General features: G+C 36.1%; 2 protein-coding genes across 2 annotated transcripts; both read left to right on the forward strand.

The window, feature by feature from the left end:
- Nucleotides 1-13,913: 13,913 nt before the first annotated feature.
- LOC146734337 (uncharacterized) lies at nucleotides 13,914-15,248 on the forward strand. The gene has a single exon (XM_085508582.1). The coding sequence runs from the start codon at nucleotides 13,914-13,916 to the stop codon at nucleotides 15,246-15,248; it is 1,335 nt and encodes a 444-aa protein (XP_085364708.1).
- A 922-nt stretch (nucleotides 15,249-16,170) lies between these two features.
- Nucleotides 16,171-16,695, forward strand: LOC144351344 (uncharacterized). The gene has a single exon (XM_078009060.2). The coding sequence runs from the start codon at nucleotides 16,171-16,173 to the stop codon at nucleotides 16,693-16,695; it is 525 nt and encodes a 174-aa protein (XP_077865186.2).
- The last annotated feature ends 9,464 nt before the right edge of the window (nucleotides 16,696-26,159 follow it).

Consider the following 26,159-nt stretch of genomic DNA (forward strand, 5'->3'; position numbering starts at 1 on the left):
TACCTCAAAATCTAGATATAGTTTTTACCAATCATTTGATAGGGTCAATTCCATGAGTAGCCAAAACTATTTTAGGCACACTTTGGTTTTCAAAAGTGTTTGGAAACTTACGTGTGTATGCTAAAGGTGTACAATATGACAGAGGTATTAGTGAAGATACACAATTTATGCCTGAGGTTTGCGGACTCAATCTTCAGCCGAGTTATGGTTATTTTCACCATGTGAGTAATCGTTTTTACCTCGCAGTGATGATGACACTCGTCGCCATGTGAGTAATCGTTTTTATCTCGTATCGCAGTGATGAAAACACTCGTCACTATGTGAGTAATTGTTTGTATCTCGTATCACAACGATGAAAACACTAGTCACCATGTGAGTACTCGTTTTTACCTCGCAGTGATGAAAACACTAGTCGCCAATGTGAGTAATCGTTTTTATCTCGTATCGCAGAGATGAAAACACTAGTCACTATGTGAGCAATCGTTTTTTATCTCGTATTGCCGCGATGAAAACACTAGTCACCATGTGAGTAATTGTTTTTATCTCGTATCACAACAATGAAAACACGAGTCACCATGTGAGTAATTGTTTTTATCTCGTATCGCAGTGATGAAAACACTAGTCACCGTGTGAGTAATTGTTTTTATCTCGTATCGCAGTGATGAAAACACTAGTCACCATGCGAGTAATTGTTTTTACCTCGCAGTGATGAAAACACCAGTCACTATGTGAGTAATCGTTTTTATCTCGTATCGTAGTGTTGAAAATACTAGTAACCATGTTAGTAATCGTTTTTATCTCGTATCGTAGTGTTGAAAATACTAGTAACCATGTTAGTAATCGTTTTTATCTCGTATCGTAGTGTTGAAAACAACAGTAACCATGTTAGTATTCGTTTTTATCTCGTATCGTAGTGTTGAAAACAACAGTAACCATGTTAGTATTCGTTTTTATCTCGTATCGTAGTGTTGAAAATACTAGTAACCATGTCAGTATTCGTTTTTATCTCGTATCGTAGTGTTGAAAATACTAGTAACCATGTTAGTAATCGTTTTTATCTCGTATCGTAGTGTTGAAAACAACAGTAACCATGTTAGTATTCGTTTTTATCTCGTATCGCAGTGATGAAAACACTCGTCACTATGTGAGTAATTGTTTGTATCTCGTATCACAACGATGAAAACACTAGTCACCATGTGAGTACTCGTTTTTACCTCGCAGTGATGAAAACACTAGTCGCCAATGTGAGTAATCGTTTTTATCTCGTATCGCAGAGATGAAAACACTAGTCACTATGTGAGCAATCGTTTTTTATCTCGTATTGCCGCGATGAAAACACTAGTCACCATGTGAGTAATTGTTTTTATCTCGTATCACAACAATGAAAACACGAGTCACCATGTGAGTAATTGTTTTTATCTCGTATCGCAGTGATGAAAACACTAGTCACCGTGTGAGTAATTGTTTTTATCTCGTATCGCAGTGATGAAAACACTAGTCACCATGCGAGTAATTGTTTTTACCTCGCAGTGATGAAAACACCAGTCACTATGTGAGTAATCGTTTTTATCTCGTATCGTAGTGTTGAAAATACTAGTAACCATGTTAGTAATCGTTTTTATCTCGTATCGTAGTGTTGAAAATACTAGTAACCATGTTAGTAATCGTTTTTATCTCGTATCGTAGTGTTGAAAACAACAGTAACCATGTTAGTATTCGTTTTTATCTCGTATCGTAGTGTTGAAAACAACAGTAACCATGTTAGTATTCGTTTTTATCTCGTATCGTAGTGTTGAAAATACTAGTAACCATGTCAGTATTCGTTTTTATCTCGTATCGTAGTGTTGAAAATACTAGTAACCATGTTAGTAATCGTTTTTATCTCGTATCGTAGTGTTGAAAACAACAGTAACCATGTTAGTATTCGTTTTTATCTCGTATCGTAGTGTTGAAAACAACAGTAACCATGTTAGTATTAGTTTTTATCTCGGATCGTAGTGTTGAAAATACTAGTAACCATGTTAGTATTCGTTTTTATCTCGTATCGTAGTGTTGAAAATACTAGTAACCATGTTAGTAATCGTTTTTATCTCGTATCGTAGTGTTGAAAACAACAGTAACCATGTTAGTAATCGTTTTTATCTCGTATCGTAGTGTTGAAAACAACAGTAACCATGTTAGTATTCGTTTTTATCTCGTATCGTAGTGTTGAAAATACTAGTAACCATGTTAGTAATAGTTTTTATCTCGTATCGTAGTGTTGACAATACTAGTAACCATGTTAGTAATCGTTTTTATCTCGTATCGTAGCGATGAAAACACTAGTAACCATGTTAGTAATCGTTTTTGTCTTGTATCGCAGCGATGAAAACACTAGTAACCATGTGAGTAATCGTTTTTATCTCGTATTGCAGTGATGAAAACACTAGTCACTCTGTGAGTAATAGTTTTTATCTCGTATCGTAGCGATGAAAACATTAGTAACCATGAGTAATCGGTTTTATCTCGTATCATAGTGTTGAAATAACTCGTCACCATGTGAGTAATCGTTTTTATCTCGTATTGCAGTGATGAAAACACTAGTCACTCTATGAGTAATCATTTTTATCTTGTATCGTAGCGATGAAAACACTAATCACCATGTTAGTAATCGTTTTTATCTTGTATCGCAGCGATGAAAACACTAGTAACCATGTGAGTACTCGTTTTTATCTCGTATTGCAGTTATGAAAACACTAGTCACTCTGTGAGTAATCGTTTTTATCTCGTATCGTAGCGATGAAAACACTAGTAACCATTTGAGTAATCGTTTTTATCTTGTATCGCAGAGATGAAAACACTAGTAACCATGTGAGTAATCGTTTTTATCTCGTATTGCAGTGATGAAAACACTAGTCACTATGTGAGTAATCGTTTTTATCTCGTATCGTAGCGATGAAAACACTAGTAACCATGTGAGTAATCGTTTTTATCTTGTATCGCTGCGATGAAAACATAGTCACATTGTGAGTAATCGTTCTTATCTCGTATCGTAGCGATGAAAACACTAGTAACCATGTTAGTAATCGTTTTTATCTCGTATCGCAGCGATGAAAACACTAGTAACCATGTGAGTAATCGTTTTTATCTCGTATTGCAGTGATGAAAACACTAGTCACTATATGAGTAATCGTTTTATCTCGTATCGTAGCGATGAAAACACTAGTAACCATGTTAGTAATCGTTTTTATCTTGTATTGCAGCGATGAAAACACTAGTAACCATGTTAGTAATCGTTTTTTTATCGTATTGCAGTGATGAAAACACTAGTCACTCTGTGAGTAATCGTTTTTATCTCGTATCGTAGCGATGAAAACACTAGTAACCATGTGAGTAATCGTTTTTATCTTGTATCGCAGAGATGAAAACACTAGTAACCATGTGAGTAATCGTTTTTATCTCGTATTGCAGTGATGAAAACACTAGTCACAATGTGAGTAATCGTTTTTATCTCGTATTGTAGCGATGAAAACACTAGTAACCATGTTAGTAATCGTTTTTATCTCGTATCGCAGCGATGAAAACACTAGTAACCATGTGAGTAATCGTTTTTGTCTCGTATTGCAGTGATGAAAACACTAGTCACTATATGAATAATCGTTTTATCTCATATCGTAGCGATGAAAACACTAGTAACCATGTGAGTAATCGTTTTTATTTCGTATCGTAGCGATGAAAACACTAGTAACCATGTGAGTAATCGTTTTTATCTTGTATCGTAGCGAGGAAAACACTAGTCACCATTTGAGTAATCGTTATTATCTCATATTGCAGTGATGAAAACACTTGTCACCATGTGAGTAATTGTTATTATCTCGTATCACAACGATGAAAACACTAGTCACCATGCGAGTAATTGTTTTTACCTCGCAGTGATGAAAACACTAGTCACCATGCGAGTAATTGTTTTTACCTCGCAGTGATGAAAACACTAGTAACCATGTGAGTAATCGTTTTTATCTCGTATCGTAGCGATGAAAACACTAGTAACCATGTGAGTAATCGTTTTTATCTTGTATCGTAGCGAGGAAAACACTAGTCACCATTTGAGTAATCGTTATTATCTCATATTGCAGTGATGAAAACACTTGTCACCATGTGAGTAATTGTTTTTATCTCGTATCACAACGATGAAAACACTAGTCACCCTGCGAGTAATTGTTTTTACCTCGCAGTGATGAAAACACTAGTCACCATGTGAGTAACCGTTATTATCTCGTATCGTAGCGAAGAAAACACTAGTCACCATGTGAGTAAATGTTTTTATCTCGTATCGCAGCGACGAATACACTAGTCACCATGTGAGTAAAAACGTTAGCGCAGCGATGAAAACACTATTCACCATGCGAGTAATTATTTTTATTTCCTATCGTAGTGATGAAAAACACTAGTAACCACGTTAGTATTGTTCTTATTTCGTTTTGCAGCGACGAAAACACTAGTCACCATGTGAGTAATCGTTTTAACTCGTATTGCAGCGATAAAAACACTAGTCACTCTGTGAGTAATCGTTTTTATTTCGTACCGTATCGATGATAAACTAGTCACCATGTGAGTAAATGTTTTTTTATTTCGTATCGCAGTGACGAAAACACTAGTCACCATGTGAGTAATCCTTTTTTATCTCGTATCACATCGATGAAAACACTAGTCACTAAGTGAGTAATCGTTTTTATCTCGTATCGCAGTGATGAAAACACTAGTCACCATGTGAGTAATTTTTTTTGGTATCGCAGTGTTGAAAACAATAGTAACCATGTGAGTAATCGTTGATATCGCGTATTGCAGTGATGAAAACACTAGTAACCATGTGCGTAATCGTTGATATCTCGTATCGCAGTGATGAAAACAATAGTAACCATGTGAGTAATCGTTTTATGGTATCGCAGTGTTGAAAACAATAGTAACCATGTGAGTAATCGTTTTTATCTCGTATCGCAGTGATGAAAACACTAGTCACCATGTGAGTAATTTTTTTTCGTATCGCAGTGTTGAAAACAATAGTAACCATGTGAGTAATCGTTTTTATCTCGTATCGCAGTGTTGAAAACAATAGTAACCATGTGAGTAATCGTTTTTATCTCGTATCGTAGTGTTGAAAATACTAGTAACCATGGTAGTAATCGTTTTTATCTCGTATCGTAGTGTTGAAAATACTAGTAACCATGTTAGTAATCGTTTTTATCTCGTATCGTAGTATTGAAAATACTAGTAACCATGTTAGTAATCGTTTTTATCTCGTATCGCAGTGTTGAAAACAACAGTAACCATGTTAGTAATCGTTTTTATCTCGTATCGCAGTGATGAAAACACTAGTCACCATGTGAGTAATTTTTTTTCGTATCGCAGTGTTGAAAACAATAGTAACCATGTTAGTAATCGTTTTTATCTCGTATCGCAGTGTTGAAAACAATAGTAACCATGTGAGTAATCATTTTGATCTCGTATCGCTGAGATGAAAACACTAGTAACCACGTGAGTAATTTTTTTTTCGTATCGCAGTGTTGAAAACAATAGTAACCATGTGAGTAATCGTTTTTATCTCGTATCTCAGTGTTGAAAACAATAGTAACCATGGTAGTAATCGTTTTTATCTCGTATCTCAGTGTTGAAAATACTAGTAACCATGTTAGTAATCGTTTTTATCTCGTATCGTAGTGTTGAAAATACTAGTAACCATGTTAGTAATCGTTTTTATCTCGTATCGTTGTGTTGAAAATACTAGTAACCATGTTAGTAATCGTTTTTATCTCGTATCGTAGTGTTGAAAATACTAGTAACCATGTTAGTAATCGTTTTTATCTCGTATCGTAGTGTTGAAAATACTAGTAACCATGTTAGTAATCGTTTTTATCTCGTATCGTTGTGTTGAAAATACTAGTAACCATGTTAGTAATCGTTTTTATCTCGTATCGCAGTGTTGAAAACAATAGTAACCATGTGAGTAATCATTTTGATCTCGTATCGCTGAGATGAAAACACTAGTAACCACGTGAGTAATTTTTTTTTCGTATCGCAGTGTTGAAAACAATAGTAACCATGTGAGTAATCGTTTTTATCTCGTATCTCAGTGTTGAAAACAATAGTAACCATGGTAGTAATCGTTTTTATCTCGTATCTCAGTGTTGAAAATACTAGTAACCATGTTAGTAATCGTTTTTATCTCGTATCGTAGTGTTGAAAATACTAGTAACCATGTTAGTAATCGTTTTTATCTCGTATCGTTGTGTTGAAAATACTAGTAACCATGTTAGTAATCGTTTTTATCTCGTATCGTAGTGTTGAAAATACTAGTAACCATGTTAGTAATCGTTTTTATCTCGTATCGTAGTGTTGAAAATACTAGTAACCATGTTAGTAATCGTTTTTATCTCGTATCGTTGTGTTGAAAATACTAGTAACCATGTTAGTAATCGTTTTTATCTCGTATCGTAGTGTTGAAAATACTAGTAACCATGTTAGTAATCGTTTTTATCTCGTATCGTTGTGTTGAAAATACTAGTAACCATGTTAGTAATCGTTTTTATCTCGTATCGTAGTGTTGAAAATACTAGTAACCATGTTAGTAATCGTTTTTATCTCGTATCGTAGTGTTGAAAATACTAGTAACCATGTTAGTAATCGTTTTTATCTCGTATCGTAGTGTTGAAAATACTAGTAACCATGTGAGTAATTGTTTTTATTTCGTATGGCAGCGATGAAAACTCTGCGAGACAAGGGAATATTTAGTTTAATTGGTTCCAACAATTGTTTTATTCCTCATTAACTAATAATGACTATGAATTATTAAGTATGAATATTTATTGCTCTCTTCAAGTTTTGCATTAGTTGTAATAACTGTGATAGTGGCTGGGTGGCTGGCGCGATAGATTATCGTCGGTGCGAAAATTATATGGATAATTTAACTGTAATAAATGTAATTGGGATATTATATAATCTGCCCTAAACATAATTAGTTTGAGGAGGAGAATTTGTTAAGTAACAACAATTGTAGTTTTCAAACATCGACTCAGGATCCAATATATCGGATACTTGCAAGTCGCAAGGTCGTCACTAAAACGCAAAGGCTCATGGGTAGATGCCTGTTTGTAAACAATGACACGCTATTTGTAGCATTTCTTCCCAACATATTACGTGCATATAAGTAACGTTGTTTAAATCGGATTTGCAGGCATCTATACGAACATATAAACTCACGACGCATTCTTTACTTCACCTCGTAGTAAACGATAATAGTATGGCATGAATATCGTTTTTATATCTAACACTTGGAATATCGAACCTTTAAATTGATAATTACTAGTACTTCCTTCTGGTTGATCAAGTTGACTGGTCGGGTGTGTTTGACTTCGCATACTAATTAATTACTAATTTGCACAATAATATCTGTACATGGTACACTTGATTGACCATTCGTATTGAATAGGATATGGAATCCCAGGGGGTCACCCTATATTAAAACCTTACACCATGTGCATTCTTGCTAAAAAATAAAATAAAAATAGGCCCCTAAGGCTGGCAGCACATTGGCAAACCATACCGAACCCCTATTGCGGACTCAATGTAAATTTAGTACCCCCTAAACCAGACATCTTGAAGCAAAAAATACCCCAGGATGGGTAGAAAGAATAGAAAAGATAACTAAAAACAACAATCTTTCAGAATTATCAAAACAACATGAAAAACAGATAGGGGAGGTACTCAGATAAAATTACGTAAAAATATGGAGAAGGGAATTATTTAATGACAGCAGAATGAATGGAGCAACAAACAAACTAACTTCATACAGAAAAACTACCTTAAATATGGAGAAATATTTAAATGATATAAAAAAGAAAATTCCTAGAAACGAAAGAATATGTAAACTCTGCACAGATGATAAAATTGAAGACGAGTACCATTTCGTAATAGGATGCAGTAAATATGACATACCCCGAAATAAATTATTTAAATATATACAGGGCAAAAAATCTGACTTCTTGAAAATGAATGAAGACGAAAAATTCCGAATAATTATGACAAGCTTTGCATGATTAGAAACTGCACAATTCATACATACAAGTATGAACTTAAGAGATGAAAAATAGCAACTCCATCAAATTAGTCTGCAGGTAGATTTAATGCAATGGCATATTTAGTAGTTTTATTGTTATACTAATTTTCATGTTTTTTCTTCTTCCACTCTTAATTACATTTATTCAATGTTTTATTCGTGATTTTAGTGAAGTGAACTGTACTTATGTTTTTTTCCTCGTTCTGTAATTATATGTGTTTAATGTGCTATTTGTAATATTAGTTGTGTGAAGTATTATTTCTGTTTTTGTTTTACAACCATAAATTTACTATCTTTAGTAGATTTTCGTGTTGAATAAAATTATTATTATTATTCTCTGCCGTTTTTTGCACTCAAGTGGAGTGTGATCAACTCAATCAAGCTACTTATGGTTGCTGTGTATGCAACTCCGGTTGGTGTCATTCGTTGTTTTATGGGTCCGCTAATTCGGGGCCTAGGGCGGTGGCTGGGAGTGTTTGTTGCAAGAGGGGACCTGCAGCGGGCACATATGAATCCTGTGAGTTTATTCCCTGGGGCCTATTGCAGACATTAGCATTTTAAAGGGGGCCTATTTACCTCCCACACGGGCCTTGCTTTAGAAGGTGAAAACACCGCCCTTTCCCGCTAAATTTGGAACGCACATGGGGTAGTAACGAGGGACCCCCCCCTTAGGTATAAAATACATAGAGGATCTCCAATGAGTGACCGTGTAATATCGGATTTATTAAACGAGTGTAGTAATTTTCATATGTTCCGAGCCTTTGGCGAGTTTAATAAATCCGATATTACACGGTCACGAATTTGTGATCCTATTTATCACATGTATTCTTTTTTGTTGTAATTCAAAGCCAAATGTTTCCACTGTCGTCGGCAGCCGAAATCGACAAAGCAAACACTGAGCGCATTGATTCGGTCGAACAAGTAAAAGTGAAGAGTCATTGAGGAGACAAAAGCGATCAAAAAGAACTTTAATAAAAGTCCAAACACCAAACTAGTTAGAATACAAATAAACAAATTACATTATTTTTAACTTAAACACTTAAAGCGAAAAACGAAAGCAGTAAAAACTATTAAATACATCAAAAAGCTGTAGGAACTACAAGTATTTATCGGGGGTTTCCCCGTCACTCCGTGACGTCATTGACATGGTCCACGAGATCAAACACGGAAGTCAACGCTGCGTCGATTGAAAGTTATTATTTAGTTCTCATCTGATGACTGAGAGAAATCAATCACATATATCCGACGGCTTTTCGGTGGAATTGTTGAACCATCATTGTTGGCAATGTTGTAATGTACGTGTACATTAAATACTCCGCCGGAAATGGGGCCACCAAATATCGGTGTTGATTGTTAACTCAAGGTCGAGGCTAGCCCTGCGTACAGTGCTGTGTGTACGGGGACGCGTTCGGTTGATAGATGTCCCCACCACAGCCCTGCGTACCTCCATAGGCAAAGTCCGGGAGCGCACCGTAATTGGTGCGCAAGTTAAAAATAAGTAGTTTCCCAGTCGAAATCTTTTGAAATGACGATAGTTATCCGTAACAACCATTACAAAGTTATCTGAAACTGAAATGTCTTTAAAAAGCGACTAGTAAAGACGGACAACTTGTAAACGCGCAGGTACTGGAGGAATTATTCACCAAACGCCGCCATTTTTAATTTCATTCACGCGAGAGAATGCGTTTGTTTTTAGGGCAAAGTAGCCGATTTCAACCACAATTGGACTCCGAACTGGGAGTTCTGGATATATCTGGTAATCGATCATCATTTTTGGTAGCTGGGCATGTTATTTCATTAAAAAAGTTATATTTTTCAAAGTCCCGGACTTTGTCTATGGAAGTTCGCAGGGCTGTGGTGGAGACATCTATCAACCGAACGCGTTCCCGTACACACAGCACTGTACGCAGGGCTAGGTCGAGGCATAATGGCTGATATTGGTTCACTTGATGTCAACTGGGACGCGATGTTACTTTGTGGTTGAGGTTGCATAACAGAAGGTATTGATGTTTGGCACGGGTTTGATGTGCTATAGTTAGGTATTTTTCCACACAAAAACGACGAATTCGGCCGAATTTTGTTATCGGTTGGCTTAATATAACCCCAACGGACCGTATTTTTGTGAAAGATTGGTATTTTTGTCCTGATTTGTAGTAATCTGAAAAACGCGTTTCACAACTTGTCTCTTATTTAGTTTTATGCGTCATTCAAGATAGCGGCCCCCATATCTTAAATATCGTATTTATTTTATTATCATGTGTGCGCCAGCTGACTGTGGTTACCACACACTATAATAGTAGAGAGCAGTAGATAAATAGCGCCTGGTCTGCTTGAGTCTTCTAAAATCACGGCAGGAATCTATTTACTTGTGTATTTCTAGTTTTATGCTATCTACTGACCGTCGGAAAATTAGACACAGGTGTTTTGTGTTTCTGACAACGTCGATTTATTGGTACCTCGTGTGTTGCAGTCTATTCAATAGTAACACTGAAAATTGTTATTACATACGAGTATTGTACATTACTTCCATTGAATAGTTTTTATGATGAATGTTATACTTTTGAAAATCAGACTATTCCTGCCTGTTACGGGCATCAAGTTACTGTATGGCACTCCATGTGCATTTTGATTTTCTGATATCGTACTGACTATCTTACTGCGTATATTAATACATTTATTTCGTAATTTATCGATGTACTGTGCCATTCATTTAGTTGCTTTTAGTCAGCTTATTAGAAGTTATGTAGGGTTTTATTTTTTGTATATGTACTATAAGTAGGGTTAGGGCTTTTCATAGCTCTATTTGACTATACCTATATTGTTTGTATTTTCTTTATTTTAGTTAATCATTCTCCATATGTATTGACTCACGTTGAGTGGGCAAATAGTTACTTTTGGACTAATAAAGATTAGAAGTTCATCTGTAGCCATTACATTACATTAACGTGATTGTACATATTGGTTACAACAAGATGGCAGATAAAGTACAAGATACTGAAACTAGTAAGACAGAAACGAATTAGACTAAAGCAGATCTAAACCCTGATATACGAAGTCGAAAAATGACAGAGAAAGGTTTAGAATATACACTCGAAATTAAACAAAAGAACTGTAATACAGTGTGCACCCATCTCAACGCTAAGACACAAGAAATTGATGAGCTTGTGGGACATGGTAGAGAGTTGAACATTATAATACAGAGATATTCAGACTGGAAGTTTATTTATGACCAGTTCTGTGAGGCACATTATGCATCCAATAGACTGCTTCCAATCACACAACAAGAGACAGATAATACAGATTGGTTCAAAGATAACAATGAATCATTCCTTCACTTTAAAGACAGACTAGATCAGTGGATACAGAGAGCTGAACTACAAATAAGACATCCAACCTTTTTTGATTCACAAATAAAGCCGGAAGATAGTGTGTCCAGTAGTTCAAAGAGGTCAAGTAAATCACAGTGCAGTTCCACTCATTCACATGCCAGCTCCTTTTCTGTAGCAAAGGCAAAAGAAAACAGAAGAAGGCTGAGTTAATAGCCAGGGCCGCTGCTCTGAAACAACAACAGCTTATACAACATGCTAAACTTCAGTTAAAAAGAGAAATAGAGGAAAAGGAGCTGCCCCTGAACCAAAAAGAAGAACAGTTGAAATTGTCAACAGAAATATCAGTATCAGATGCAATAAGTTATCGACGAGCAGCTGGCAGATATGAGTGATGAACACTATCAGCAGCTAGGGAATGATATGAATATTATCCGTTCTCTTCATGAGTTTACTGTGCCTGAAACAGCAAATATTATTGATGGTATTGGTCACCCTACTTCAACAAGTGCACCACACTGTAACCCACATTCAGAGCCAGTATTAAACCCTTCCATGGCCGAGTTTACCCCAAGTGTTGAACAAAGTGGGTTTCAAAGGGGTCAGACAGGTGGCAATAACCAACACATGCTTCATAAGAATGAGAGCTCAGTTACTGACAGAAGACCGCATAATGAAACCATACTATCCGTAGTGAGAGAGCTGAAAAAGCCGCAGTCTGATATTAAATGTTTTGGTGGCGACATCATGGAATACACAAAGTTCATGCGTCAGTTTAAATCCAGAGAAGTAGCAAATACAGATACTGATGACGAACGGATGAACTATCTCAAACAGTATACTACAAATAAAATTGTCAGTGGATTTGGTTATCTAGATGCAAGTAGAGGCTACCCAGCTGCATTAAAGGAATTAGAAGATCGCTATGGCAATAGTGAAATAATAGCCGTTGCCTATATTAAAAGGGCTATGAAGTGGCCTTCTATCACAGCAAGTAATGCAAAGGGACTGGATGAGTATGCAATGTTTCTCTCAGAATGTGAAAATGCAGTAAAAAGCATTGAGGCTATGAAGATTCTAGATTATCCTGATACAATAAAAAAGCTTATCAGTAAATTGCCATACCAGCTTCATGAAAGGTGGAGATCTAGAATTCTGTCAATCAAAGAAAGAAACGATGTAGTAGAATTTAGTGACTTGGTGAATATGGTAAAGTTAGAAGCTAAGAAAGCTAACGACCCAGTGTATGGTAAAGATGCAATGAATGCTGACCGAGATGATAATTTCGGAAAAAATAGCCGACAGAATACAGAGTCCAGCCGATCTAGGGGAAGTTACGCTACTACACAGCCACATTGGCAACCAGAAGATGGGGCAGCAGCTCATAGCAAACCAACTACTAATTATAATAAAAACACTGCAAATAGCTACACCCTTGATAACCAGTGTGCTAAAAATGCAACCACCAGGCCCTGCCTTGTCTGTTGAAAAAATAATCATTCTATGGATGCTTGTGGAGGATTTTCTCAGCAGTTAATCAGCAAGAGATTGGATTTCTTGAAGAGCCATGGCTTCTGTTTTGGGTGTCTAAAAGCAGGTCACCAGAGAAGAGACTGTCGTATAAAGGCATCATGCACAAAGTGTGAACGAAAGCACCCTACAGTCATACATGATGACAATTATAATCCTTTGAAAAGTGAGGAAGACAAAGTTAAAGGTATACCAAGGGACAGACAAAGTGCATTGTCTGCTTGTGCAAGTCTCACTGAGCAGGTTTCGTGTCATTTGGGGGCCGGAGATGGGGAATGCACTTTGGCTATCATACCAGTAATGGTGAAAGCGAAGAATATTGCAGTAGAGACTTATGCATTTCTGGATTCAGGCAGTAGTGTTACCTTTTTCAGAGAAAGTTTGGTGAATAAACTTGGTCTCCACGGAAAGCAAGCAGAAATAGTCTTGGATACAATGGAAACTCCTTATTTTATGAAGACCTCAATCATCAGTGGTTTGCAGGTTTGTGATCTTGAGAACAGAGATGTCATTACTCTCCCGAAGGTGTACACAAAAGAGTCTATACCAGTCTCATTGCATCATATTCCTAAACAAGGAGATATTTCCCAGTGGCCTCACCTACAAGATATTAAACTGCCAGAGATCAAGGCAGAAGTGGGATTGTTAATCGGGAATAATGTTCCAGATGCTTATACCCCTCTACAAACCATAACAGGTCTTCGTGGTACTCCACATGCCTCAAGAACACGCCTTGGTTGGATACCTTGGAACATAGAGAAGTAGACAAGCCAACCAATGAAAATATCATAGATGACAAAAGGGAGCCTTCTCAGGAAGATAGAAGGTTCATAGAAAAGGTAAATAAGTCAACATCATTCTCAGAGGGTCACTACCAGATAGGTCTACCATTTCGTAGTGAGAATATACACCTATCCAATAATCGGCAACAAGCAATGAATCGCCTCAAGTCCTTAGAACGCAAAATGCGTAGGAATCCTTCCTTCTTTGAAGATTACAAGTCATTCATGTCTGATATCATTGGTAAAGGATACGCAGAAAAGGTTACAAAGGAAGAGGCTGATAAAGACAATGGTAGAATCTGGTACATACCACACCATGGGGTCTACCATCCGAAAAAGCCTCAGAAGATAAGGATAGTGTTTGACTGCTCTGCTAGGTGTCAAGGAATGGCTCTTAATGATTTGCTTTTACAAGGGCCAGACTTGACTAATAATTTAGTGGGTGTCTTGCTCAGTTTCAGACAGAAACCTGTAGCAATAATGGGAGATATAGAAGCCATGTTCTATCAGGTTAAAGTTCCTCCAGAGGATCGTGACCATTTACGTTTTTACTGGTGGACAGATGGAGAATTAGATAAAGCTCCAGAGACATATCGAATGACAGTTCACTTGTTTGGATCTGTGTCATCGCCTAGCTGTTCCAACACTGCCTTGCGGAAGACAGCTATTGATAATCAAGATAAGTTCAGACCTGAGATAGTTGACACGATTCTGAGAAAATTTTATGTGGATGATTGTCTGGCATCCAAAGACAATGAAGAAAGGGCTATAATGCTAGTTAGAGATCTGACAGAGATTTGCCATGTGGGTGGATTCCACCTAACTAAATGGGCAAGCAATAGTCGTGCACTGATGCAGACCATTCCGGAAGAAGAAAGGGCAAAGGGAGTAAGAGCTGTACAGCTAGACTGCGAGGATCTGCCAAATGAGCGAATGCTTGGTGTAGGTTGGTCAATAGATGCAGATACACTAGGATTCCAGATAACTCATAAAGATCGTCCCCCAACTAGGAGGGGAATACTGTCAACAGTTAGCTCTGTTTATGACCCCCTAGGTTTCGCTGCTCCGTTTATATTGCCAGCAAAGAACCTGCTTCAGGATATGTGTCGTCGCACTATTGGATGGAATCAGGAGATTGGAGCTAAAGACTTAATAAGATGGAGAAGGTGGCAGACAGACTTGCCACCACTAGAAAGACTGGCTGTTTCCAGATGTTATAGGCCAGAAGGATCTGGAGATGTTGGTTTGTGTAAAATCCACAACTTCTCTGACGCTAGTGAAGTAGGCTATGGAACAGCTTCCTATCTTCGTATCATCCATCAATTAGGGAAAATTCCTTGTTCCTTGTTGATAGCTAAGTCAAGAGTTGCACCTTTAAAGAAGATTACTATGCCTAGAATGGAACTAACAGCAGCAACCATGTCAGTTCGCATGCATAAAATGCTACAAAAGGAGCTTGACTACAAGATACATAACAGCTACTTTTGGACAGATAGTATGTCTGTCTTGAGATACTGATCTAACCAGACAGCACGATTCCACACTTTCGTGGCCAATCGTGTCAACATCATCTTAGGAGGTTCAACAGCACAGCAGTGGAGGTATATAGATACAAGTCAGAATCCAGCGAATGACTGCTGATAAGATTCTCTGCAACAAAAGATGGCTAGAAGGACCTGGTTTCTTATGGCAAATAGAGAGTGAATGGCCACAGTTATTCCAGATGGAGATCCAGAGGTGAAAAGGGAAGTGCACACTATGGTTGTGAGTGATGCATCAGTGGTGATGAACAAGCTGTTAACACACTTCTCCTCATGGTCAAAGCTAAAGAGGGCAGTTGCTCGGTTTGAAGCTTACAGAGTAACTTTACAGCAGTGGGTAAAGCATCGTAAAGACCTCCAAGAAAAACTTATGGAAGTAGAGGTAAACCAACAAAAAAGAGATATACTTGTGCAGGAGAAGATGAACAAGATGAAATTTAAGTCAGTTCGGAATGGCAAACGTGTAACCCTAAGCCTTGAAATGTTGCGGTCAGCAGAAACGTCAATATTGAGGCATGTTCAGCAGCAACACTTCCCAAGTGAACTTGAAGTGTTGAAGAGTTATCATTCTGATAAAGGAAAAAATGATGAAGAGAGCCAGCTCACTGTATAAATTAGATCCAATCCTGAAAGATGGTCTACCATGGGTTGGTGGGCGTCTTGAGCGTGCGTCACTGCCAATCCCAAAGAAGCACCCGATAGTCCTGCCCAAGGACTCATTTGTATCCAAATTAATCTTAGAAGATGTTCATATGGTCGTTGGACATCTAGGTAGGGGTACAATGCTGTCCACAGTAAGGAGTAAATACTGGATACTACGAGTGAATGCAGCCATAAGACGCATTATAAATAATTGTGTAACATGTTGTCGGTATCGCTCACAAGTTGGAGAACAGAAGATGGCGAGTCTTCCTGTAGATCGTCTTACACCCGAGGAACCACCCTTCATGCGTACCGGCGTAGACTATTTTGGTCCCTTAGAAGTTAAACGTGGACGCACTACAGTTGAGCGTTATGGTGCTATCTTCACGTGTCTTGCTACCCGTGTCATACATCTAGAGATGTCAAATTCACTTGACACTGATTCTTTCATTAACAGTCTTCGTAGATTCATAGCAAGGAGAGGTCAGGTGAAAGTAATCAGATCTGACAATGGCACCAATTTCATAGGAGCTCAACGAGAACTACGTCAAGAAATCGAAAGATGGAATCAGAAAAAAATTGATAAAGCACTACAGCAGAAAGAAATAACCTGGAAGTTCAACCCACCAGCAGCTTCTCATTTTGGAGGAGTGTGGGAGCGGCAAATCCGTACAATTAGGAAAGTCCTCTTCTCACTTCTTAAGGAACAGGTTATCCACCTATCTGATGAATCACTTCGAACACTCTTCTTCGAACACTCTTCTTCAAGCACTCTTCTGTGAACATTTTAACACGCCCAGTGGACAAGCTGTGCCTGATACTCGAGGCCGATTCAGATAGAGCACAGTGAACTCTTATTACCATCTTTGGTTAATCAGATATTTGTAGGTTTTTGTCCTTCACATGTATAAGTTATTTGTAATAGTTCGAAAGAAGTTTTCTCTCTATTAGAGGGCCGGAGTGTTACGGCCAAAAACACTTATTATAGCCTCTTTTGGTTATAGGCCACCTATTGACAGGTTTTGGTTAGGTTTTTTGGCCCTCCGACGAAACATGGCGGCTGCTGCAGAGCTTTAGGGACCGGAAGGTCAAATACGTGTTTGTTTTGGTAATTGTGTTAGTTACCACACACTATAATAGTAGAGAGCAGTAGATAAATAGCGCCTGGTCTGCTTGAGTCGTCTAAAATCACGGTAGGAATCTATTTACTTGTGTATTTCTAGTTTTATGCTATCTACTGACCGTCGGAAAATTAGACACATGTGTTTTGTGTTTCTGACAAGGTCGATTTATTGGTACGTCGTGTGTAGCAGTCTATTCAATAGTAACTCTGAAAATTGTCATTACATAAGAATATTGTACATTACTTCCATTGAATAGTTTTTATGATGAATGTTGTACTTTTGAAAATCAGACTATTCCTGCCTGTTACGGACATCAAGTTATCATCGTTACTGTATGTCACTCCATGTGCAATTTGATTTTCTGATATCATACTGACTATCTTACTGCATATATTAATACATTTATTTCGTAATTTATCGATGTACTGTACCATTCATTTAGTTGCTTTAAGTCAGCTTATTAGAAGTTATGTAGGGTTTTATTTTTTGTATATTTACTGTAAGTAGGGTTAGGGCTTTTCATAGCTCTATTTGACTATACCTATATTGTTTGTATTTTCTTTATTTTAGTTAATCATTCTCCATATATGGACTAATAAAGATCAGAAGTTAGAAGTTCATCTGTAGCCATTACACCCGGTCTGGGCAGTCCGCGAGAATGCATGGCGATGTAGTATGGGTTGTCACTATTTGTGTAACCCGCTGGTCGTAGACTGAGGTATTTTTTGAAAATAGCAACTGGACATCTTCTGGGATTCGCAGGGAGATCCCACATCTTTGGCTTCACTCTTCTGGTATCCCTTGGATTTTCTCCAGTCCGAGTTTTAGTTTGCCGTTCAGAGAACTCAAGATATTCACGACCGCTACTATCAGTACATAGGCTCACATCTCTCCAACACATGTTACGGTGCTCGGTATTACCCCTCAGACCAAAATGTACTGTGTTATAAAACCACATGGTATTTTGTATGGCTTCAGGACTGTGGGACCCAAACTGTCCCGATTCCCACAGAATTTCGATTTCCTCATCTGTAGCCGCCTCAGCTGTTCGCGGTAGGTTGCCCTTACCATCTTTCTTTAATTTCTTCTGTTTTGCTTTTATTGTTCCCCCCCCCAATACAACTGATCAGTGAATACATGTATTTGTGTCGTTTCAGATGACGTTCAAAGCTAGAAAGCATAGATCGTAAGGAAGTAGGCTCGTAGTCATCACCGCTTGGTTTACGGACACTGATAAAGAATTTGCATAGAATTGTTTTCAGTTCATTTGGAGGTATTTCGTGGATTTCTCTAGCTTCGTTTATTTCTGGTGTCTTCAAAAATTGGCCCAGTAATCTCATATCATATAGCGTTTTCTTGGCTGTGTTTTTGTTTTGTTGAGTTTCGATTGTTCTTCTGACATCGTCATCAGTGACTGGCACAAATCTACATGGTCGTGAAGGCCCGGCCTCGGCGCCGTCGCTGTCATTGGTCTGTGCTGTCGCTTCACCCAAGGAAGCATTTTCTGTGACAAAAAGAAATGTTACATTTGTTATTATAAATATAAAAATAAATTCATGTTGTGAAATCATTTTATTTAGTACTCGCAGTATTGTGATGTATTTTTACCCAGTGCAATATGCGATCATACAATACGCCGAGTGATCATGATCTCAGTTCTGACGAAAAAAAAAACGTAAACGTACCTTCACTCGGTCTTTCTTGCTCATCATTCATAAATTCTGTCACGTCTATATCAAAAGTATTGACTAAGTCGCCCATATGTATCGTGATTTCGAACGTTCGATCAGCTGAAGGTTTGTTTACTTTGAGATGCAAATTTGTACGTTTGACAGCAGACGAAACATTATCATGCCCGAACTATTTTCGGGTTGGGATAATTGAGACTGTGATTAATATCTTTAATATTTTGTTTATTTAACAGCGATAAAGTCAGAGATTATATAGCATTTAAAAATCTGTAAATATGTAATAATTTCTACATAATTTGTCATTAAAATTTGCCTCATCACAAGTGTTGCATAATTTAGTACTAACTTTGCTGATTAGGTCAATGGTGAAATTAGCTGTATTGGCCAATCACATCACAGACTTAAAATGTGACGACACTTTCAAAGTGTGTAATACCAAAAATATCACCCGGGTGTTATTACACCGAAAGTGCATGATACATGATATTATGAGGTATATGTAATGTCCTATATCATTATTTATGCATGACCTTTGACATCACACGATATGTTACTATAGTGATGACTCTGTAGCATTATGGGATACCTGAACTGCAAGGCCGCATCAGTTGTCAATAAATATACGTCTATCCAAAACAGAGCTTCTCGATTTATCAATACAGACGTTACAGTATACTGCAAAGCATGCACGAAGACAGTACAGTTGGAGTATCGACCGACATGCAGCGGGTGTCTATGTCATCGCGTACTGTCTGAGTGCATACTTTGCAGTATTCTCGTGATAATCTTTTCCTGCCAGGAATACATCATGGGAATGCCGAAACCCAAAACGTTTAAAACAGATTCAGCGATCTTCTTTGTGTGGGGTCCGGTCAAACCCTGGGGGCAGCCATGTTTGTTTGTTATTATTAGAGGACGCTTATGCGCGTAATCGTTTCATATTTGGAATTCGCGTTTCCTAATATGGTAGGATGAAATTCCCAGTGCAATACCGCAAAATTACGACATGTTATAGTTATAACTTGTGGTGTTACGGTGACAGGCACGTAGTATTTATTTGCATGCCATCGTGTAATACCATTGTTTAAGTTGTATGAACAAACCGTGGCAGCAACAACTATGTTTCTGGAGTACGGGTGACTGTGGGTTATACACGCATCTATTTGACTATAATAAATAAATAATAATGTATTGGTGGAAGAAGGGAATAACTGAACAACCACGATATAAACTGATATGTTAACTACAGTACATAATGTATACTTCTAAATTTGGTACAAGCAGTATAACAATTATCCATTGTTTGTTGTAACATACTGTTTATTGGATCTTATTAGGCACGTTTTTGAACATATATATTTTGGCAATGATATTATAAATACATATCGTAACATATATATTTTGGTAATGATATTATAAATACATATCGTAACATATATATTTTGGCAATGATATTATAAATACATATCGTAACATATATATTTTGGCAATGATATTATAAATACATATCGTAACTTATATATTTTGGTAATGATATTATAAATACATATCGTAACATATATATTTTGGTAATGATATTATAAATACATATCGTAACATATATATTTTGGTAATGATATTATAAATACATATCGTAACATATATATTTTGGTAATGATATTATAAATACATATCGTAACATATATATTTTGGTAATGATATTATAAATACATATCGTAACTTATATATTTTGGTAATGATATTATAAATACATATCGTAACATATATATTTTGGTAATGGTATTATAAATACATATCGTAACATATATATTTTGGTAATGATATTATAAATACATATCGTAACTTATATATTTTGGTAATGATATTATAAATACATATCGTAACATATATATTTTGGTAATGATATTATAAATACATATCGTAACATATATATTTTGGTAATGATATTATAAATACATATCGTAACTTATATATTTTGGTAATGATATTATAAATACATATCGTAACATATATATTTTGGTAATGATATTATAAATACATATCGTAACATATATATGTTGGTAATGATATTATAAATACATATCGTAACATATATATTTTGGTAATGGTATTATAAATACATATCGTAACATATATATTTTGGTAATGATATTATAAATACATATCGTAACATATATATTTTGGTAATGATATTATAAATACATATCGTAACATATATATTTTGGTAATGATATTATAAATACATATCGTAACATACATGTATATATTTTGGTAATGATATTATAAATACATATCGTAACATATATATTTTGGTAATGATATTATAAATACATATCGTAACATATATATTTTGGTAATGATATTATAAATACATATCGTAACATAGATGCATCTGTAGAGATGATTGCTACAGTACAGATGTCACATGCTTCTATTGTATCACAGTAGACTACGTACATAAAGATGTGAAACTTTTTCTCATATACTCAAATACTTCATATTGCAAGATGAACATCACCATCTGAACTGTCTGATTATTTAAAAAATCCGTATCTTTCTCATTGCTTTGACTATATTGTGTAATACATGTTACAATTGTAAAACAATCGTATGGTTTTACTTTCGCGCTAGTACAAATGTAATACTATAACGCTCACTGTTATATTTGCGGGTGGAGTTCTAACTCCAGTTCTATCTTAAGCAAATCTTTCTTCAAACAAGTTCGTAAAACTTCCAAGGAAGGTGAGCCTATAATTCGACAATATTTATTATATATTCTATATACTCGTTTTATAATATATATTTTTTTAATTTAGTACATGTTACATGATATAGTCATGCGTGGAAGGGGTAATTGTAGCTTCAGCCAATCAAAAATGTGTACAAATATAGAACGTTATCATTTATTGATAAATTAATTACAATTTTTATATGTACACTCCCAGGGGGACATGTGTTTAATGGATAAAAATATCAGTCATCAACAAATAATTAATTAAAATATTCAATTGAATACTTAGGTCAACTACTACTCGAAACAAGTAACCTGTAGAATGCTGTGCGGGTAATATTTTTATATTGATTTTTGTTGCATTTGCAGCAAATAGTTACCAAACAACGAGAAATCTATAGGATTGAATATACCTCTCAGCTGGCTTCAAATGCATAGTTCAAGCCTGCCTAGCCAGTGCTTATACAATGATTTAGTTACAGCACCTAGACGGTCTGTGGTTACAGCTTCATGTTCCGAGTAATCGCAAGAAATTGACATGACAATATAAATTCACGAAAGACTGGCACTCCCATGCAATTAACAGTGGGTGAAATTCCTAGGATTGAAACATAGATTTTGAAGTCACTGATGTAGACAATGAATAACTTCAAATTGGCATAAAGACCAGGTAGTTTATTTAATCAGTGCTCAACTAGAGACTGAAATTATAATTAATTTGTTTATTTCAATTTCTCCTGAAGTCAAATAGAATACACAGGTGAAGCACAATAGTACCCATGGGCGAAAGGATGTTTTGGGGTGTAGTTTACATTGTGTATGGAGTGGTAGGGTCGGATGTAATTTGTTCATTTCCAACTCTTATGAAGTCACGTAGAATTTCACTTAATTTATTTTTGCTGACATGTTTTCAAGCATTACATGTGAATCCAATTTTCATTGTGCTGTGTCTCAATAGAGTGTGAGGGAAATGGCATTTTCACTGGAATTTATTTCAGGGGGAAAATGTTTTCAGTGATAATGAAGTATTATGACAGAACCCCATACCCTCCCCGTGGCTTTCATTACGTATGGAAGTTATTTTCACGAGTGATGCGGTGTATCCTGCTGCCGTACTTTCACGAGCGAAGTCACGGGGATGGTGTGGGGTTCTGTTATTATTACATACTAGATACACATTCTGTAAAGTGTTTCCACCAGAAACATGTTTTGAAAAAGTGTTTATCATCGAAACACTTTGAAAAGTATTTTCACACAAAATTCAAATTGAATATTAACAAGTGCTCATATTAGCGACACGTTTTAAAATGTATTTACACTGATACATTGTAAAAAATCATTAGCATTATTATTTTGGAAAACAAAATATATCAAATGATGCGTGTCATGATGAGGCACTTTGCACTATTGTACAGTAATCATAACAAACGATAAACAAATCACATAATCAAGTATTTATTCCAAAATATAAACATTAATAAGTCAACTCGAGAGTAACATTTAAAAAAACAGACCTAAGTTCTTGACTTATGTGCAGCTGAAAAAGTGTGTTTACTGAAATTCAAACCTTGTTGTCTCGAATGCAGTCTCTCTGGGCACATCAAATTTCCGGGGAAAATAGTGAGACAAATAAAAAATCATTAATATCATTTATTTCGATCCCATCCACATTCAATCCTCGAATCTACATATATGCACTACATCCATATATATTTACCTAACCAAAGTTCTTCTGGCGAGGACAGTAACTAACAATAACCCATATTGACAGGGAAAAATAATTCAGAATATTAGCAGTATCGTCTTGTCCGCTCCGATTGTTTCTCGTGAAATCTGAAAAGTATAAAATTATCGAAATCCAGTGAGTAATGTTTAATTAATTATCAATATCAAGCAATGTGATATTTGAATCAGAAATATGCAATGTAAAATATTATTGTTCTCATAAACTAACGCGCTTGTAATGTGAAAACGAAAATATAACCCCACCATTAATACGAATTGAACGTTTTCTGTTAAATTCTATGATTTTATTTGGTAGCTCAGATCATATATCTGGGGGATGTCGGCAAAGACGTTATGCAATATGGAATTCTCTTGTTCTTCGAATGCATGAAATTGAGTTTAATCAGTTGTTCCGCACATAATGGATGAAGACCTCTTCAAATATTTATGTAGTACACAACTGTCGACTCTGGCACTATCAATCACACGTTTGATTAATATAACTTCCGATTCCCTTCTTTCCAAAGAAAATCTAAAAAGACATCATTCGGATCAAGTTGTTGTTAACGAATATGCCACATGTACACAAACTCCCAATAGTAAAATTCAATTATTGATTGAGTGTGCGCACGACACAAGTCACTAGTTAAGCAAGGCTGACACTTGCACGATTCTGTGGCACGCATTGGCACGAGTTGAGTCGTGCCAGTGCGCATAACAAGTCGTAAACTGGCGTGAAATGTGTGTAAACCCGTCGTGACTGCGTGCCATGCCGGGATGAGAATTTTGAAATTTAGCGACCAGTTCGTGAACTCGTCGGGGGCGATGCGTGCCAGAGCGCGCCATGTCACGACTGTCACGAACAGCCACGAGTAGTTAACGAACACCTCACGTCGAGTTCTCGAGTAGTTCACGACATGTTCACTACTAGTTTACGCAAACGAACAGTTTGCACGAGCGGTTCACAGCGGTTCACGACATGCACTTGTAGATCTAATTACTGACATCACAGACAAAATGGACGCAGGTTACATCACATTTGGTATATTTATAGATTTAAAGAAAGCATTCGATACAATTGACCACCACATTTTTACCTTGCCCGTACCATCAAAGATGGAAGGGAAAGGTATATTAAGGGAAAAATTTTGTCCGGCGTTGTCGTCGTCGTTGTTGTTGTCGTCGTCGTTAATAATTGTTATTGTGTGCATAATAACTTTACTAATTCTATTCCAAACTTTATCAAACTTGGTCACCTTATTCATCAGTATAATGTCTTCCCTGAGTTTGAACAACAGATGTCCTGTATGAAAATATCATGCAAAAATTGAGAAAATCTGATAAAATATTTTGACTGTTTCTACTTGACTGATCACTGGTGATACACATCAAAGGTCACTGATCTCAGTGGAAATATGCATTGTTGTATGTGTTCAATGAAGCAAATGATTTATCTTGTAATAATATCCTTGGTAATGTATCTCAGAATCCCATACTGGGTTTCAAAACCAACTCATGGAGAGATTGCACAGTCGGATACACATTTGCAAACCTACCAATAAAATCTTTACAGAAAACAAGATGTCAGAAAATCAATATAAGCACTGCTATGAACTGGGTGCCAAACTTTGATCAAGATCTGAAGCTAATAGAAAATCTGTTTAGTCAAAAGTTATCAAATCAAAAACAATACATAAAAAATACATTAAAAGCAAAACATTTCATTCGCATTTTAAAAAGAAAATTATTCTAAAATATATGTATTCTGTATTTGACAAACAGTTCATTCGACAAATGAAAACTCACAGGAATATGTTTCAGCTATTAGAACAGAATGATAGAGTTTTTATAATACTAGTTTAAAAACGCACTTCAGAGATTGCAGTGTTTGAAGATGTAGTTTCTCAGGAGGCAACAGTACTGTTGACTTTTCCCTCCACTGGACACCAACTATTTAAGTTGATTTGCATACAAAGCAGAGCTTGCAACATGATAGCTATTCATAAAAGGTGTTTTTTTACTTTTCATATAATACAGTAGTCACACAATGAGGCAGTTCATATTTGTCTCAGTGAATCATTCATTTTTGACAGACACCTGTACAAAATACTTGAACTAAAGCCAGCTAAATTTTTCTGTTATCTTGCATGTTTTATGAATCTATTCACATCTAAATGCAGCACTTTTTTTTGCAACGAGACATTTGTTTTTATTCTAAATATCTCAATTACTTTCAATAAAGCTGGAAATTATGTTCCTTAAAATAATTAAACAAATAAGGCACCAATGTTTTTGTAAGATATTTACATCTTTTAAGGACATTCTGTAGACTGATTCCCCACTGTTGGTTCAACCCCAAAACTTGTTTGTATTCAAAATTAATTATGACAATGCATATTTATATTGAAACAAACTATGATAAAAGGAATTATATTATATAACAAAGGGCAAGGTCACCAGAGTTCAACTATGTTATTACAAAAATTAGAGCATTATGGGATTCGGGGCCTGCCACTTAAATGGTTTCACAGTTATCTAGAAAATCGTCTCCAGACAGTGGATGTCAATGGTACCGTATCACCCCCAAACCAAGTTAAATGTGGAATTCCCCAGGGTTCAATACTTGGCCCTCTATTATTTCTTCTACATATTAACTCCAGTACCAATGCCTTTGATTTTCGTTTATTTGCAGATGACACTAACCTATTCAACTCACATAAATCTAACCAAATTAATCTTAATACTATTAATACAGAATTTAAAAAAGTCGTTGACTGGTGTAAAGCTAACAAACTAACAATTAATGCCAACAAAACAAATTATATGGTAATTAAAACTCCACAAAAACAAGTTCATATTAATGGATACCTAGAAATTGATAATGTACCGTTAGAGGGCGTAACATCAGTATCTTACTTGGGTGTCAATATAAATTCGTCTTTGAACTGGAAATCTCATATTAACAAAGTCACTAA

This window comes from Saccoglossus kowalevskii, chromosome 15, assembly GCF_978046115.1.
Source record: "Saccoglossus kowalevskii chromosome 15, keSacKowa6.1, whole genome shotgun sequence".
Classification (NCBI taxonomy): domain Eukaryota; kingdom Metazoa; phylum Hemichordata; class Enteropneusta; family Harrimaniidae; genus Saccoglossus; species Saccoglossus kowalevskii.